The sequence below is a fragment of the Contarinia nasturtii genome, unplaced genomic scaffold, assembly GCF_009176525.2.
Source record: "Contarinia nasturtii isolate CC-2019 unplaced genomic scaffold, AAFC_CNas_1.1 Cnas_scaffold_1699, whole genome shotgun sequence".
In the NCBI taxonomy this organism is placed as follows: Eukaryota; Metazoa; Arthropoda; class Insecta; order Diptera; family Cecidomyiidae; genus Contarinia; species Contarinia nasturtii.
Window position 1 is genome coordinate 4,330,921 of NW_022199032.1, and position 15,166 is coordinate 4,346,086.

Below are 15,166 nucleotides of genomic sequence, written 5' to 3' on the forward strand. Positions count from 1 at the left end.
GGGGGGGGGTAATTGAAAAAAATCGAGAGGGGTAAGCAAAAAAGTGAAGTGTATTTTGCGAAAAGTGTACTTTTTTCGTTTTTTTTTTGCTCCTCACTTTTTCGGCGAAAATCCCTAGCAAATTAAAAGAATTTTTCTTACATTGAAAACAAAAGTGAGGAGCAAAAAAAAAGGTCCTCACTTTTTTGGCGAAATTCCCTAGCAAATTGAAAGAATTCTTTGAAAATTTTGAAGGGGTAACACTTCGTCAGGGGGGGGAGGTAATTGGACCCCTCGGACCCCTGCTGAGGACGTATGACTGTTATTATAATTTGAAGAAAATGAATATCTCTGAAGTGTGTCTGTATCCAAAATTTGAGTTTTTGAAGTGAAGCGACTATTATGTGCATTGGAATTTCCATATTACGAAATTATCCAAAAAAAAATTTCTAAAGTGAACAGAATTTTACTAGCCACCATTTTGCTGACGAAAATGAAAATATTGTTGATTTTACACTGACTTACTTCCAACTAAAATCGACATATGCATATTTGCATATTCATTCCGATTTAATTTTTTAAAAAAATCGAACAAAATTGGGTTTAACCAATTAAATGAATTGATTGCGAAAATTTTAATTTCGTTTTTAATTTGGTATTATGTAAAAATTCAAAGACCCTAGAGACGGTGGTTGCTTGCAATAAATCGTATACTTTTCTATTAGTGCCGTTCATTATATTTGTGCGTTGGTGAATTCCGTTGCGTTGTTTACAAAAGAATGTTAAAAATATCAAAAATCGGTGCCATAGCGATGGTGTTTCTGTTCATGTTCAACTTTCATTCATTGGAAGTCACATGCGAAAACAGCTATAAGAGAATATATTTAATAGATTTTTTTTTAAATTCCCCAAATCGAGAATGCGACCGATGAAACTCACATCAACGATCTTAACGATTGTTTTAAAAGAAGAATTGACGGCCCCAATACATATGGATTAGCATGCAATTGGCAAAATATTGGTTTTCTAATGTAACATTCAATTTCAATCACAAAAGTTCGTAACATATCAACATTTGAATATATTTTTTTTACTTTATTTGTAACACAATTTTGGCGAGAAAAAAAATTCCTCTCGAAAATATGTTTGCCAACCAAAAATGTTTACGCATGTCTAGATGTCAGTCGTGTGGAATTGCGAAAGAGAGGCTAAAAAAGAAACGCTCGTTCTATTTTCACTTCCTTTTAACAAAATCATTATAAAAGAAAGATGACATTTCTGTATGTTTCGGATTCCAAATTCAACCGTTAAAAAAAACTATGCAATTTTATGCAATCACAAAGATTGTATGAGTATTCATCCGATTTATAAAAACCACTACGTAAAAATAGACATACAAATCAGCTGACGTAACATATTAAATAAAATCTGTATACAGATCGGTTTTTGGTTTATTTTCGTCATTTTACCCAGATTTCGAACTAACAACATAAACTATTTGTTGTTGTGTTTTGTTCTATCGATTTCCAAGTTTCCCATTCTCTCTCTCTCTCTCTCTCTCTCTCTCTCTCTCTCTCTCTCTCTCTTGAAAACTCACACAAAAAGATTACACAATAATTCTTTTTAACGAATATTTAGGTTGAAATGGGTTCAACAATTGTTCGAGTTGGTTCTTCTATTTTTGGATATAGACCGAAGAAAATTGATGGAGCAAATGTGTAAATGCTGAACAACACTTATTTACAGGACAACAAAATATGGCATTCTTAATGCGACCAAAATCGCATACTCTCTTTCTTGTGAACACATCAATTCCGTTTATGAATCTAAAATGTTTTATCGATTTTAAATGTATATACCTGAAAAAATTATCACAATTATGAATAAAGTTTGTTGTAGAATAGAAAAAACTATTTGATTCATCTAATTCCAATTGTTTGAAATATCTTTAACTTTTCTTGGAGTGTCTACAGAAAATTTTGCGACCGACATTTTTTTGCAATCAATTTAGAGCAGACTTTATGTAAAATGAAGTAGATTTCATTAAGCTCTTGCTGCAGTAGGTTTGATATTTTATCGGTTACGAAATCGAATTTTTCATTTAATTCTTTAGGTTCGACGTAAAAAGATGTTATAAACAAGTTTAACCAAAAATGAGGCCGTAAAATTTTCCAATAACTACCATTTCGAAACACATAACTTGAAAAATAAAGCATATATTTAGAGCAGATCGTACACATTCGAGGTCATCAGACGTTAAAACAGCTTTAATCTATAGATGCTTTCATATTGAATATTTTGTGTTTCCGTTTATGAAAAATGTTCAATGCCTTGATAGATTTGGATTTTGAAATGATTATTTCATTGTATTTTGTATTCAAATTTATTATTTACTTTTTGTATTCAAATTCAGGAAGACATATCCTTGCACAAATATTGAAACTAAGCCGTTGAAGTTAGCAAATTGCATTATGAAACGATTAAAGACTTGAAATGAAGTCTTCATCAAGTGTAAATGCAAATGAACCAGTGTTTCATTGGATTCAGGAACATTTTTAAAAAATATTTTGTCAACTTGGAACGAATCGTTCCGTTTTTCGTCAAATGTAATTCTTTTTGTTTCATGATTTTCTCTTAGTTTTTATGATATTCAAAATCACTTCAAATAAACTAAGCATTCTCAAAAAGCTACGTTTTATTATTGAAATGCACTCTGAAAAAACATATGTGGGGATTTTCACAAAACTTTGTGGTGAAACTTTTTTCACTACAATTTTTTTTCAAAATAAAAAAACATTTTCACAATTTTATTTTGCCAAAATGAATTTGAATTTGAATTAAACAAAATAAAAATTTGTGGTGAAAAAATTTTCATTACAAAGTTTTGTGAAAATCTTCACTTATGTTTTTTTAGAGTAATAGAGACAGCTTTAAATTGAATGACGTTTGATTTGAACATTTTCTTATTAAAACATGCGACAACTATTTGGCATTAAAATATATTTATGAAAGATGAGAATTATTCGTGTTTCTGATGATTTTCAGTATTCAAGTTTCCTGTAAATATTTCAAAGTGGCTTGAAATACCGTTGAAAATAAACGTATAAAAGCATGCAATTACAACAAAAACTCCATACAAAAAATATGCTGCCATTTTTTCATTGAATATGCGTAGAAATTTTGCAAATGCTGATGCCAAATGCATTAATTTCCATAGTCAGGCTCTAGGGGGGAGACACGGCCTTTAATATTGCTAATTTTCCCTAGTTTCATCCTTAGATCAGGCTTCTTGTTGCAATTTCATATTTTCGGCTTTGAGGCATCGAAAATGAAAAAATCAAATATTCTCTTTGACTATCAATTTTCTGGAGCAACGAAAATGTCTTTTGGATCGCATAAACTGAAAATCTACAATTTACGGATAAAAAAATCTATAAACCTTTAAAACAGATGACACATATTTTGAAAGATGTTTTTTTCTTTTCAAAATTAGTATACAAATGTTCGATGATTTCTGTATTCGAATTTAATATAAGGTAGATTCCAATTACTTGTGAAGCGTCGAGATTATTGATGAAGTTTGTTCTAACTAATGCGATTAGACTCGGGCCTTGCATTTAAAGTTGAATTTGTTTTCTTTTAGAGCATTTGCAATTAGTTAAGCTACATTGTATCTAAAAAAAAGTCATCACAAAAAAAAAATCTTAGTCAATATTTGATGTAATTGACGATGACATTACAGTTGCTCAATCGAGACGAAATATTTAAAGTTTTCTTTAGATAAACTATGCAAATCATTAATTGTTTACTTAGTTGAACTTAAAACCACTTTCATACGTCTACAAAGTATAACAGTTGGGAAACGTTTTTCAAGGTACGTTTTTTCGAAGCCCATGAGAAACAAGTAAATTCATAGGACTTTTTGATTCTTTCCTGTATAAATTCTTCAATTTTTCGTAGTCTCTTATTTTCACTTGAAATTCAAAGCGCACGAGAAAAAATGTTCAAAGTGTAACATGAATAATGCGATAAAATATGTTTTTCTTGCGCATATTTTGATCAGCATAAGTAAAACGAGAAAAATAACGGCGAAAGCAAAGGCAAACGCCACATACCCACACACACTACACACAAATGTGGGTGTTCCTTTGCTTAATTTTTGCGCATTGGAACTGAATCGAAAATAAACCGAGCGCTTGTTCTATGTAATCCTTTATTCGCATGATAAATTCACGTAAAGTTGCATACAAACACAGTCAAAATGAAAGAGAGGTAAAAATGTAAGCGTATTGCTTAAAAAGAATGAATAATTCTTTACGGCTTTTTTTTTCCCGTTTCTCGCCAAATAAACGTATAATAATAATAATAAAAAAAACACACAAACTTCGCCGAAGAAAAGAAGCTGGCAAATGGCCAACAACATGAAATCCGAAAATACAATATATTCATCACTGAATACATTTTTTTCGAAGATTTCAATATTGTTTCCCTTTTTATTTTATTTTTTGATCTTTTTTGTTCTGTAATATGCTGAGCGAATTTTAAAAATATCAAAAAATATGAAGCTATCATGGAAATTTGCGTATGTGTAGTTCAATTTACAAGCACAGATACGGATTGATTCTCGGCCACTTTTCGGTGAGCTTTATTGGACTCATCAGGTGTGCATTATCACCGAAAGCAATTTTAATTGAAACTTTTTCTATGACGCCGTAATTTATTATACTTGGACGACTTTGAATATCGAAAAAAAGAGACATTGGATCATTGTTCAATCGAATCTATTCGATTGTTGAACATTGTTTAAATTTTTTTAGAATATGTTTCATGTTGAAAATATGTACGAAAAAAAAAAAACCAACAACAAACAAAAACAACAACAGTTAGAATTGAATTGTCCGTTTTTAAAATGTCTTGCCTAAATTTGTTTGTATTCGGACTGGTCACATATTTTCTCTCCCCACCCGCGCGACATTTTGTCGTCTCGAAATTCTATTGAATGTACCATGATTATAATATGTGGTGTTTTATAATATCAAAGCGTTGAATATAGGGACTTTCGAAATCGTCGGTTCTAATGTTGTGCGGCTATGATCAATTTGCGATTGAATCATTCGCGCATGTGCAGTACATAAAATGTTGTTAGTGGACTTTCTTTTTTATTCATGAAAAATCATGAGTTTTTTTTTTCGTTCCTTTCGGTGGGAATATAGAAACATCGTTACGTATACAACACACCAACACACAAATGGGACGATCTCTTTTGCTCACTTTCTTTGATTGTAAAAATGAGTTAATTTTAGATATATGGGCAAATCGTATTGAAATATATATTGTGGCTACTAAAAAAGGAGCTATTTTGTGTGAGTATGTGTGAAGGCTGCGCCGTGAGCGACAACTTTTCGAACCGATCTGAGACGGACGAACGGAATTAAATATCAGTTGCTGCTAGCGTTTTGGGAATAGTAGTCGATAACAACTGAACAATCAACATGGTAAGTTGAGAGAGCAGCTCCTCGATTGAGAAATTGAACGAAAAAATGGTTAAACACCAAATCCAGTTCTGAACAGTGGAAAAAATCGTGAAAATTCTGAAATAACGAAAAAAGAATTGAATATTTTTCATTTTCATTTTGATCCGTTATAATGAACGCCGGCCATGGGATAATTCATAATTTACGAGAAAAGTGAATAAAATTGAGAGTGCAAAATTTGAAGTGATTTTTAAGAAGCATTTTTCTTTGCATGATGTGTCTGTCGAATGGAAAGGAAATTTCGTTTAAAAGCTTTATTTTCCAAGCTCCAAGACAATGGAATTTACATATGGAATTTGTGTGCAATGGTGTTATATGAGAAATGGATAAAAGTTTTCGAAGTTTGCAAATTGAATTGTTTTCTGTCGAATGAATAAAAATGAACGAAAAGAAAAAATGAATAAACAAATAAGTTGATTTTATAAAGCAAACAAAATGAAAATGTCATTTCATGAATTCGTAAATTGACTTGTACTGAGCATTTGAATCCATGCATGAAATCCAATGTGTTATGCAATAACAGACAACTCGATTTTCAACGTGAAAAAAGATGTAAAGAAAAAAAAATGTTCGATTCGAAGCAACACCGAAAATAAAGCGATATCCAACACCTAATTCCAATGTGGATGCGTGTGCGAAGCTATTTTTAGTAGTGGGCAAAGCGCTCAAAGCACACACACACACACACAAACGGTGAAAATGAAATCCAATTCGCAATAAGACGGCGAGTGTGATTTATTTTTAGCATTTGGCCACAATTCTCTTCGAGATTTAAATTCTTCAACATTCCTTCTCAATTTTAATTTATGAGAAATGATTTCGATAATATGTATCATTTGTCGCTCAATCAACGCACATTCACACAAAACCAAAAACCAAAACAAAGAACAATTTTCACGATTTTTTCCAATGTTTCCGCCGAAAAATAAAAACAAATTCCAATTACTCAAGAGCCAATCTAAAGTAAAATAATTGATTGTTCGTTTCATTTCCAGTCTGAAAAAGAGAAGAAGGTAAAGAAGAAGAAGACCAAGGAGGGAGATTCAACCTCTGAAGCTACTCCAGAGGAAACTCCAGCATCCACTCCAGCAGCTTCATCAGCTGCCGCTACACCAAAATCACCATCAGGCTCAACCCGCCAATCATCGAAATCGGGTGGTTCGTCATCAAGACGTGCCAAGCGTGCCGGTTCAAATGTGTTCTCTATGTTCTCGCAAAAACAAGTTGCCGAATTCAAAGAGGTGAGAGAGATCAATATTTCGCCAATTCAAATCCAAAAACGATAAGAATTGAAAAAGAAATTTTTTCTAACATGTATTTTTTTTTCTTCTCTATTTTGATTTTGTGCACAGGCCTTCCAACTTATGGACCAAGACAAAGATGGTATTATTGGTAAAAATGATCTTCGTGCTACCTTCGATGCTGTCGGCCGTTTGACAAACGACAAAGAATTAGAAGAAATGTTGAGCGAAGCATCAGGACCAATCAATTTCACACAATTGTTGACCCTATTCGCAAAACGTATGGCCGGCTCTGGAGCAACAGACGATGATGATGTTGTCATCGAAGCATTCAAAAAGTTCGATGAAGGTGGTATTATTGACGGTGACAAATTGCGTCACTTGTTGACTAACTTCGGTGAGCGATTCACACAAAACGAAGTTGATGATGCCTACGATCAAATGTGTATCGACGATAAAAACATGATCGACACTGCCGCCCTTATCGAAATGTTGACCGGCAAAGAAGAGGGAGAAGAAGAAGAAGCCGCCGCATAAGAACATTTATTTTTTATTTTTTTGTCAATAAAGAAAGAAGATAAACAAAGCCGCCTATAATTTTCTTTAAATAAATTACATAAAATGTGTGGCATTTTATAGGACTACGTACTTTTTTGGCAGACAATTGAGAACGAATCGCCCATATATATTTTTTTTTTCTATCAAAATAAAGTTACAAAGCAAACAGCATCGTTAAAATTTTTCACATTTTTGAAGTCTTGAAAGAAAAAGAGATGGAGATGAAGAAATGATGAGAGAAAGTGGAAGCGGCCTCAAACTCGCAAACAGTCATTGCATAATCATACACTTGTTTTACTTTCTAGCTAATTGTTAAGGACATTATTTTAATACAGAGCATAGTTTTTTTTCCATCAAACTTATTCAGCAATGAGTTACTTTTATCTTGTCTGCCATATATAAAATTTACCACATTTGTTCCATTAAGAAAAATGCCAGAGATATATTAAATTCATTTGTCATTCATTGTCGTGTTTCTTTTTGTTCTCTTTTCTTAAATTTAAACGTGGTTGAAGACATCCTTATATGTGGGTATCGCCTTGAATAACACACGAAAAAAAAATCATAAACATTTTTAATTTGCTTGGTAATTTTCCACTGTTTGTTTTTTCTCTGTCAATAAAATTATATCATTTAATGTCTGATATAAACATTTTTTTTTATTTTTCATTGACATTCGATAATATTGGTTACAGAGGCTGATTTTTTTTTGTAGCAACCAAATTTTGTGTTTTCACACAGCAGAGAATTGAGCTAAAAAGGAGTAGGCGGTCATGAATGTAAGGCAATAAGAGAATGTTTTCCTTTCGCTAAGGCTGATATTTTAATTTGAAGCAAATGTGTGCCGTTGTGCGACATAAAAACAAAAATAGCCAACATTCTGCAATCGTTATGCGTTAGCATCAAGAATACAAGACCTCTGTCGAAGTGATGATTTTTTTCTTCTACAAATACACTAACTGGTTGTTATTATTTTTAAAAATGAATAAAGCGCGTCGAAACACAATCTGATACCAGTAGATGGCACTCGCTTTACTAATTCTCGATGTTGTTTTGAAATTATTATTATTTTTCACCCGATCGAAATGGATTCACAACAACGATATTTAACTTAATTTCATTTTAATCTGAATTTTATCCAGCAATATTGAACCAGTATGCTTTTAGTCTGTTGAAAATTATCTTTGATAAGAAATTGGGAAATAATTTATGAGAAAAAAACATTCTTCGAATTGGCTGATTGAGTAAATGAGCATTATATTGACATGGATTCAATATTTAGATAGGTGATTAAGTTTCTTAAGTGCTTTTTTCGACTTCGATGATGTGTAAGCAAGTCGTTGATACAATTAGTTCTTCGACATATTTTGGCAAGAATGCATATAATCTACCAACGAAGATCGAAAGAACGTATTTATATTTTAGTTTGAATATTTCATCTCTATTGAATTGGTCTTACATAGAAATGCGATTCAATAAAAGACTCCATTATTACTCTAATTTGAAAATATGCTTATCCAATTTGATTTTTTCTCTTGCAATACAATTGGACTATATGAAATAATTGTCATTGGATACAATAGATGGCATGAGTGCAACCATATACACACACACCGATTGAATGTCAATGTCATCCACTTAGAAAACGCTAGAATAAACTGTCAAGTAAATTGTGCGGATAAAATCGTTGTTGAAAAATTGAATTATTATTTTATTTTTTTGATTTCATTTTTTTCTTTTCGTTCAATATTTTCGGGCCGGGTTTTTGAAGCGTCAACGCTCAATCACCGCAATCAATCAATTCACAAATGTTTTCGTTATTCATCACGAAAAACATTCAACAACTTTCTACCGATCATTGCTATAAACAATTTCGTTAGCCAATACAAACAAACTCGTTGATAAATTTTAATGTAAACATGCTTATAAATATTTTCGATGAACAATTTTGATAAATTTTGAATAACGTATTTCATATCTTTTTAGGGTGACATCAAAAACTTAGTTAAAGAAACGACACAATAATAAAATCGTAAAACAGAACGAATGTTCATTGCATTTTTTGTATCACATAGAGTCTCGAACATTCTTTAAAAAAAAAATTGCCCTTCCATAAGGAGGTTGTAAGAAAACGAAATAAATCGATACAATGGCAAATATATTATATTGTTGGGGAAGCACAGTTAATGGCGAATTGGGTTTAGGCGGCATCGAAGAAGAACATGTAATTTACCTGAAATTCGAATTGTTGGTTTTTTTTCTGTAAGAAATTTATTTTACCGTTTGAAATAGCTGTTGGTGCCAAGAGAGCTCGATTGGTCATTGGCGTCACAAATTCAATCAATTTCATGTGGTCCAGTTCATTCACTCTTTTTGGTAAATGGAAAACTGTATTCGTCCGGAAGCAATGATTTCGGTCAATTAGGCCACCAACAACCAAGAAAACGTCCACGTATGTCAAAATTTTGTATGTAAACACTGGATCATTTATTTTCAAAATTCCTTCATCCCAGATCTGACCACATTCATCGTCAATAAGTACAAAAGCTACCGTCAGTCATTTTAATAATTTTCCTTTTTTTTTGTCCCTTTAAAAGATTCAATGCCAAGTGATTTTTCTTTTATTTAAGAACCTATTTGAGAGAAAAGTGACCGACGAACATTTATTTAGCTTAATTGATATTTAACGAGACCAAGATTTCCAACTGCATTTTTAATGATGGGAATTCCATTGATTTTTCATTTCATTCAAAACATTCTATGGCACATTTTTCCAATTAGCTATGAAGAAAACTTCAAGAATGTTGTGAAATATTTAAAAAATAGTAATCTTTATCAGTTCTGTTAATATCCAGAGAAGATATAGGAATAATGATGGTAAAAGAAAAAGCTTTTCCTCAAAACAAATATGTTCTAACTATAAAAGTGTTATTTACTTGAAAAAAAAACAATATACATATGACGATGATAGTGTTAGTTATCTCAGTAGATAACAAACCAAAAAACAACATCTTTCACACATTTTGAGTAAGATCGACCCAATTCCAAGCGTTTCGATATATTTTTATCAAATATTAACCACAAACTTTCGAATGTGTTTGTTTTTCTTACAGATCAAGTAGAAAATTTGGAAAATCATGTAATTACAAAAATTTGTTGTGGTAGCTCACACAGTTGTGCAGTTAATGAATGGGGGTATGAATAAGTTTTCTTTTTAAATAAAATCTAATATTGATTTTCGGTTTTGTCTCTTAATTCAATAAAATAGTAACCTTTGGACGTGGGGATCCAATTCTTTCGGTCAGCTTGGATACGGGGAATTCGATACAAACGAGCCACAACCAAAACTAGCCAAAAAATTAGCCACCAAAAATATTGTACAAATTGCGTGTGGCGATCATCATAATCTGGCTCTGACAAATGGTACATAAATTATATCGACGATCAATCGAATGATTCAATTGCTCTGATTTTTTTAAATCGTACAATCCACGTATATTTTGTAGAAGGAGAGATTTATGCATTTGGATTGAATAACTATGGACAACTCGGAATTGGAAATGCTGAAAAAAAAGTTGTGAATCCAGTAAAAATTGATTCATTAAATGGAATTCCGATAGCATTTATTGCATGTGGCGGCTATCACAGTTTTGCTATCTCAAAGTGAGTTCATGTTAATTATGAGCGAAAAAAAAAACATGTTGTAAAATGATATTTTTTTTCAAGATCGGGAGCAGTCTTTGGATGGGGCAAAAACAATTGGGGCCAACTTGGTGTAGGTGATGAACAGCCACGATATTTTCCAGCAAAATTGAAAACATTAAGATCGATAGGAGTTCGAAAAGTATCAGCCGGTGAAGATTTTTCCGTGTTCCTCACTATGGACGGTAAATAAATTGGCGAAAAAAGATTGAATTCAAATGTGATTATGATTTTTATTAATTTTTTCTGTTTGATTTTCCAAAAATAGGCGGCATATTTAGGTAATTGAAATATTTAAAATTAAAATTCATTAATAATTCAAAATGTTTAAAAAAACCTAAAAATATTTAAAATATTTTATTTAGCTGTGGAGCTGGAAATTTTGGACAGCTTGGTCATGGAAACAAAAATAATGTCTCTTTGCCGCGTATGGTGGTGGAAATGATGGGCAGTGCAGTGACACAGGTGGTGTGCGGAAATCGACACACACTCACATATGTACCATCACGTGGTCGTGTTTATGGATTTGGCTTGAACTCATGCGGTCAATTAGGTAATTCTTACAGATTTTCATAGTAAGTGTATCTCTAGTAGTTATCAATCAAAACTATTACATCATTTTTAGGCCTTCGTTCAACGAATAATTCCGTTATTCCAAATGTTGTTTTTGGACCATGGGTTAGTTAATGCAATCGCAAATAAATTTATTGAATCACAACTGTTTATCTATCTATTTAAATATAAATCATTGCCATAAAATTCTAGGCAATTGACAAAGACGATAAGACTGAAGAGACAAATATTTTTGTAAAGCAAATATTTTCTGGTGGCGATCGATCATTTGCGTATACAACCACAGACAACACCAACAGTTATGACTCTCGAATTTTTGAGTAAGATATTCAAAGCAATTACATTGTCTTGCATTGTCTACAGCCAATTCAAATATATATTTTTTAATTTTGGGTTTTGTTCTGTCATTTTAGACCAAGCACACAAATCGCAATATTTACAATTAGTTTGGCCGAACATTGTGCCACTATTGAAAAAAATGAGACCGTTGATGACACATTGATGTCGTCCATTGAAACCTTATTCCGCAGTTTAGCCTGTATAAATGGTTCGTTTTTAAAATCAAATGATGCGCATATGTGTTGTTCGTCGAAAAATCATGGTTTAAATATGGTTGATGCCGAACTAGCATTTGGTCACATTCGAAAAATGGAAAATGTAACATTGAAGGAAATGGTATGGATATACCAAGCATTTTATTTGAAATATGATCCAATTTTTAAATTTTTCTATTTGATTTTCCACAGATTTGGGATGGTATCACAACACAAATTATCCGATCATTGAAACCGTCTCCCGCTGATGTTGAAGTATTACGCGTTTATTTACTGTTACCACTTTACCATGAATTTATTAATTCAAAAAATTATGAAAAACTGCACACACCATTCAGTCGTGCTGTTTTAAATTTAAACAAAATTCCACTACAAATTGTCTCACAATGGTACGCCCGAGGGGCAAATCACTTGAAAATTCCTTACTAATTATTATTGATTGTATTACGATTATTTTAAATTAATTCGATTCTTTTCTTTTGTGATTCCCCGCTTAGGTACGCCGAATCGAGAATTGAGTACTTTGAACGATTAGTTGAAAACTACAAAGATGTTGTGATGCATGTGTTAACATTTAAGTTTGCAAAGAGTAGTTGTGCTGATGCATTATTGCCGGTGGTAACATACGAACCAAATTTGGAGAGTGCGTTGAGAATGCTCAAGCTACTCTTTCAAATAAACATGAACCAACGGACACAACGTTTGTCATACGAGACATTCCACTTGCCAGAACTAACCGACATGGTCGATTTGCAAAAAGACTTTTTCAATTGGAGTCAAACTGAAAGCAATGTAAGTAATATAAAATAGAGTCGGGTATATTTTTAAGTCAATGAAAAACAACAAAATGTCTACTTTTGTTTTTAGCCGAACCAAACGTTCCTCTGTAATTTCCCTTTTATATTCGACGCAAAGGCAAAAACGCTATTACTACAGACCGATCAAGCCATTCAGATGCATCATGCCGTTTATCAAGCTCAACAAACCATGCTTTTGGCAATGTTATTTTCAAATCAACCGACCGATATCAGTGAATTTGTTGTGTTCAATGTGTCCCGTGAAAATATCGTAAATGATACAATTCGTGAAATTTGCCAGTGCGATGTCAAAGATTTGAAAAAACCATTAAAAGTAAAATTTCTGGGTGAAGAGGGTGAAGATGCTGGCGGTGTTAAAAAGGAATTCTTTCTTTTGTTGATGAAAGAGATTCTCGATCAAAAGTACGGAATGTTTCAAGAATATGAAGAATCACGACTGATCTGGTTTGCAGCAAACAGTTTTGAAGATCCCGAAATGTACAAATTGGTTGGAACAATTTGTGGACTTGCTATTTATAATTTCATTATTATACATTTGCCATTTCCATTGGCACTTTATAAAAAATTGCTGAAAGAAAAAGTGGATTTAGACGATTTTAAAGAATTATCACCGGTGATGGGAAGAACACTGCAAGAAATTTTGGACTACGATGGCGACGACATGGAAGATGTGTTCGATTTGACTTTTGAAATTACCCGAGAAAACTATGGAAATTTTGAAAATATACCGCTCAAAGCGAACGGCGAAAATATCCGTGTAACTCAGGAAAATAAGTATGCATTTACAGAAAATTCTGATATATAATGTTTGACTGAACTCAAAATTTTCGAAAAAAAAATCACAAATCATTTTCAGGAAAGAATTTGTTGAATTGTATATTGATTTTCTATTGAACAAATCGGTTGTAACCCATTTTGATGCGTTCTATGCTGGATTTATGAAAGTGTGTGGCGGACCAGTGATGGAATTGTTTCGAGCACACGAACTTATGGCGCTGGTTATTGGTAATGAAAATTATGACTGGGATGCATTTGAACAAGCAACCAAATATAAGAATGGTTACACCTCTGGCGACCCAACCATTCGCTTATTTTGGGAAGTATTTCATGAACTTTCATTGGACGACAAAAAGAAATTCTTACGTTTTTTGACGGGAAGCGATCGAATTGCCATCGGAACAAAAGCATTACAAGTAAATCAAATACCTTCTCTGTCGCTCATTCTCGATGATTAAATTCCAAGTTTTGGTTAACAATTTTCTTTTCAAACTCTTTCATTTATAGATTATTATTCAGCCAGTGAACGATGACAAATTTTTACCTGTTGCACATACCTGCTTCAATTTGCTAGATCTTCCGCGGTATCAAACAAAAGAGAAACTTAAATACAAACTGATGCAAGCAATTCAACAACATCAAGGATTCAGCTTGGTTTAAACACTGCAAAACACCTTTTGACGCGAATCTGCATACATTAATTAATTTGTGATACAATAAAGAGAACAAAAAAAAATGTTATCGCATTTGTTGACGATAAACAGTTTCATTAAACTTGTTTTCAAACAAAAATCAAAGAAAAAAAAACAACAACTGAGATACTCAGGTTATGTAATAATCCGTTGACATTGTTAACTTATTTATGTTTTTGTCGATTTGAAAGAGGATGAAAAAAAGGAATCACATGAAAACATAATAAAATTATTTTTGTATCAAAGCGAGAATTTTTGTTTCAATTATGTATGTAACGTAGCAACTCTGTAGATTTGTTTCCTGGTTACGGAATTGTTTGATCGAAAATTCGTGCAAACCTTGATCTGGTTGGAGTGAATCTGCAAAAGTGTCAAAAGGACTCATTAATTTGACCATATTTTGTTTAGTTCCAAGTGAAAATAGAAAAGAAAATATCGAAAATAAAAATGGAGGTGATGGAAGAAGGTGATCTAATGGACAGAGTTCCAATTTTGCTGCAACGAGATCGTCAATACTACGACGTAAATGTCATAATTTCTCAAAATTGTTGTAATAAACGTCAAATTAAACTATAATATATTTTTATTAGCAAAATCAAACAGTTCTTCAAGAAGTTATTTGTCCCGGTGTTGTTGGTGGAACGCTAGATTTTCCTCGATCAGCATCATTTGCATCTGTTAAAATGGTCGAATGGTTCGCATATCCATATTTTAAGCGTTCAAACGGGAGACTGAATA

General features: G+C 32.3%; 4 protein-coding genes across 6 annotated transcripts in view; all 4 read left to right on the forward strand.

The window, feature by feature from the left end:
- The window catches only part of LOC116346928 (pyridoxal phosphate homeostasis protein), a 3,374-nt gene extending 1,468 nt beyond the window's left edge, over positions 1-1,906 (forward strand). Inside the window, exon 5 of the mRNA XM_031777244.1 lies at positions 1,618-1,906. Within this exon, the coding sequence (XP_031633104.1) occupies positions 1,618-1,701 (84 nt within the window). The 3' untranslated portion in view covers positions 1,702-1,906. The remainder of the gene's footprint in view (positions 1-1,617) is intronic.
- Positions 1,907-5,346: 3,440 nt separating this feature from the next.
- LOC116346924 (myosin regulatory light chain 2) lies at positions 5,347-7,777 on the forward strand. Its single transcript, XM_031777225.1, has 3 exons — positions 5,347-5,474; positions 6,509-6,754; positions 6,866-7,777. Exons 1-3 carry the CDS (start codon positions 5,472-5,474, stop codon positions 7,289-7,291), a joined length of 675 nt encoding a protein of 224 aa, XP_031633085.1. The 5' UTR covers positions 5,347-5,471; the 3' UTR covers positions 7,292-7,777.
- A 1,187-nt stretch (positions 7,778-8,964) lies between these two features.
- LOC116347021 (probable E3 ubiquitin-protein ligase HERC4) lies at positions 8,965-14,680 on the forward strand. Of its 3 annotated transcripts, none has more exons than XM_031777393.1 (17): positions 8,965-9,225; positions 9,299-9,536; positions 9,605-9,779; positions 10,426-10,507; positions 10,581-10,735; positions 10,819-10,975; positions 11,039-11,199; positions 11,283-11,295; positions 11,380-11,567; positions 11,640-11,692; positions 11,780-11,907; positions 12,001-12,262; positions 12,334-12,530; positions 12,639-12,933; positions 13,009-13,733; positions 13,816-14,152; positions 14,244-14,680. In XM_031777393.1, the coding sequence occupies exons 2-17, from the start codon at positions 9,462-9,464 to the stop codon at positions 14,394-14,396; spliced, it is 3,156 nt and encodes a 1,051-aa protein (XP_031633253.1). In that variant the 5' UTR covers positions 8,965-9,225; positions 9,299-9,461; the 3' UTR covers positions 14,397-14,680. The 3 variants fall into 3 exon arrangements, with proteins under 3 accessions (XP_031633253.1, XP_031633254.1, XP_031633255.1); XM_031777394.1 differs by having other exon boundaries at positions 11,283-11,288; positions 11,373-11,567; XM_031777395.1 differs by having other exon boundaries at positions 9,605-9,764.
- Positions 14,681-14,856: 176 nt separating this feature from the next.
- LOC116347142 overlaps positions 14,857-15,166 on the forward strand; it is a 4,425-nt gene continuing 4,115 nt past the window's right edge. Inside the window, exons 1-2 of the mRNA XM_031777612.1 lie at positions 14,857-14,950; positions 15,019-15,122. Of these exons, the coding sequence (XP_031633472.1) occupies positions 14,876-14,950; positions 15,019-15,122 (179 nt within the window). The 5' untranslated portion in view covers positions 14,857-14,875. The remainder of the gene's footprint in view (positions 14,951-15,018; positions 15,123-15,166) is intronic.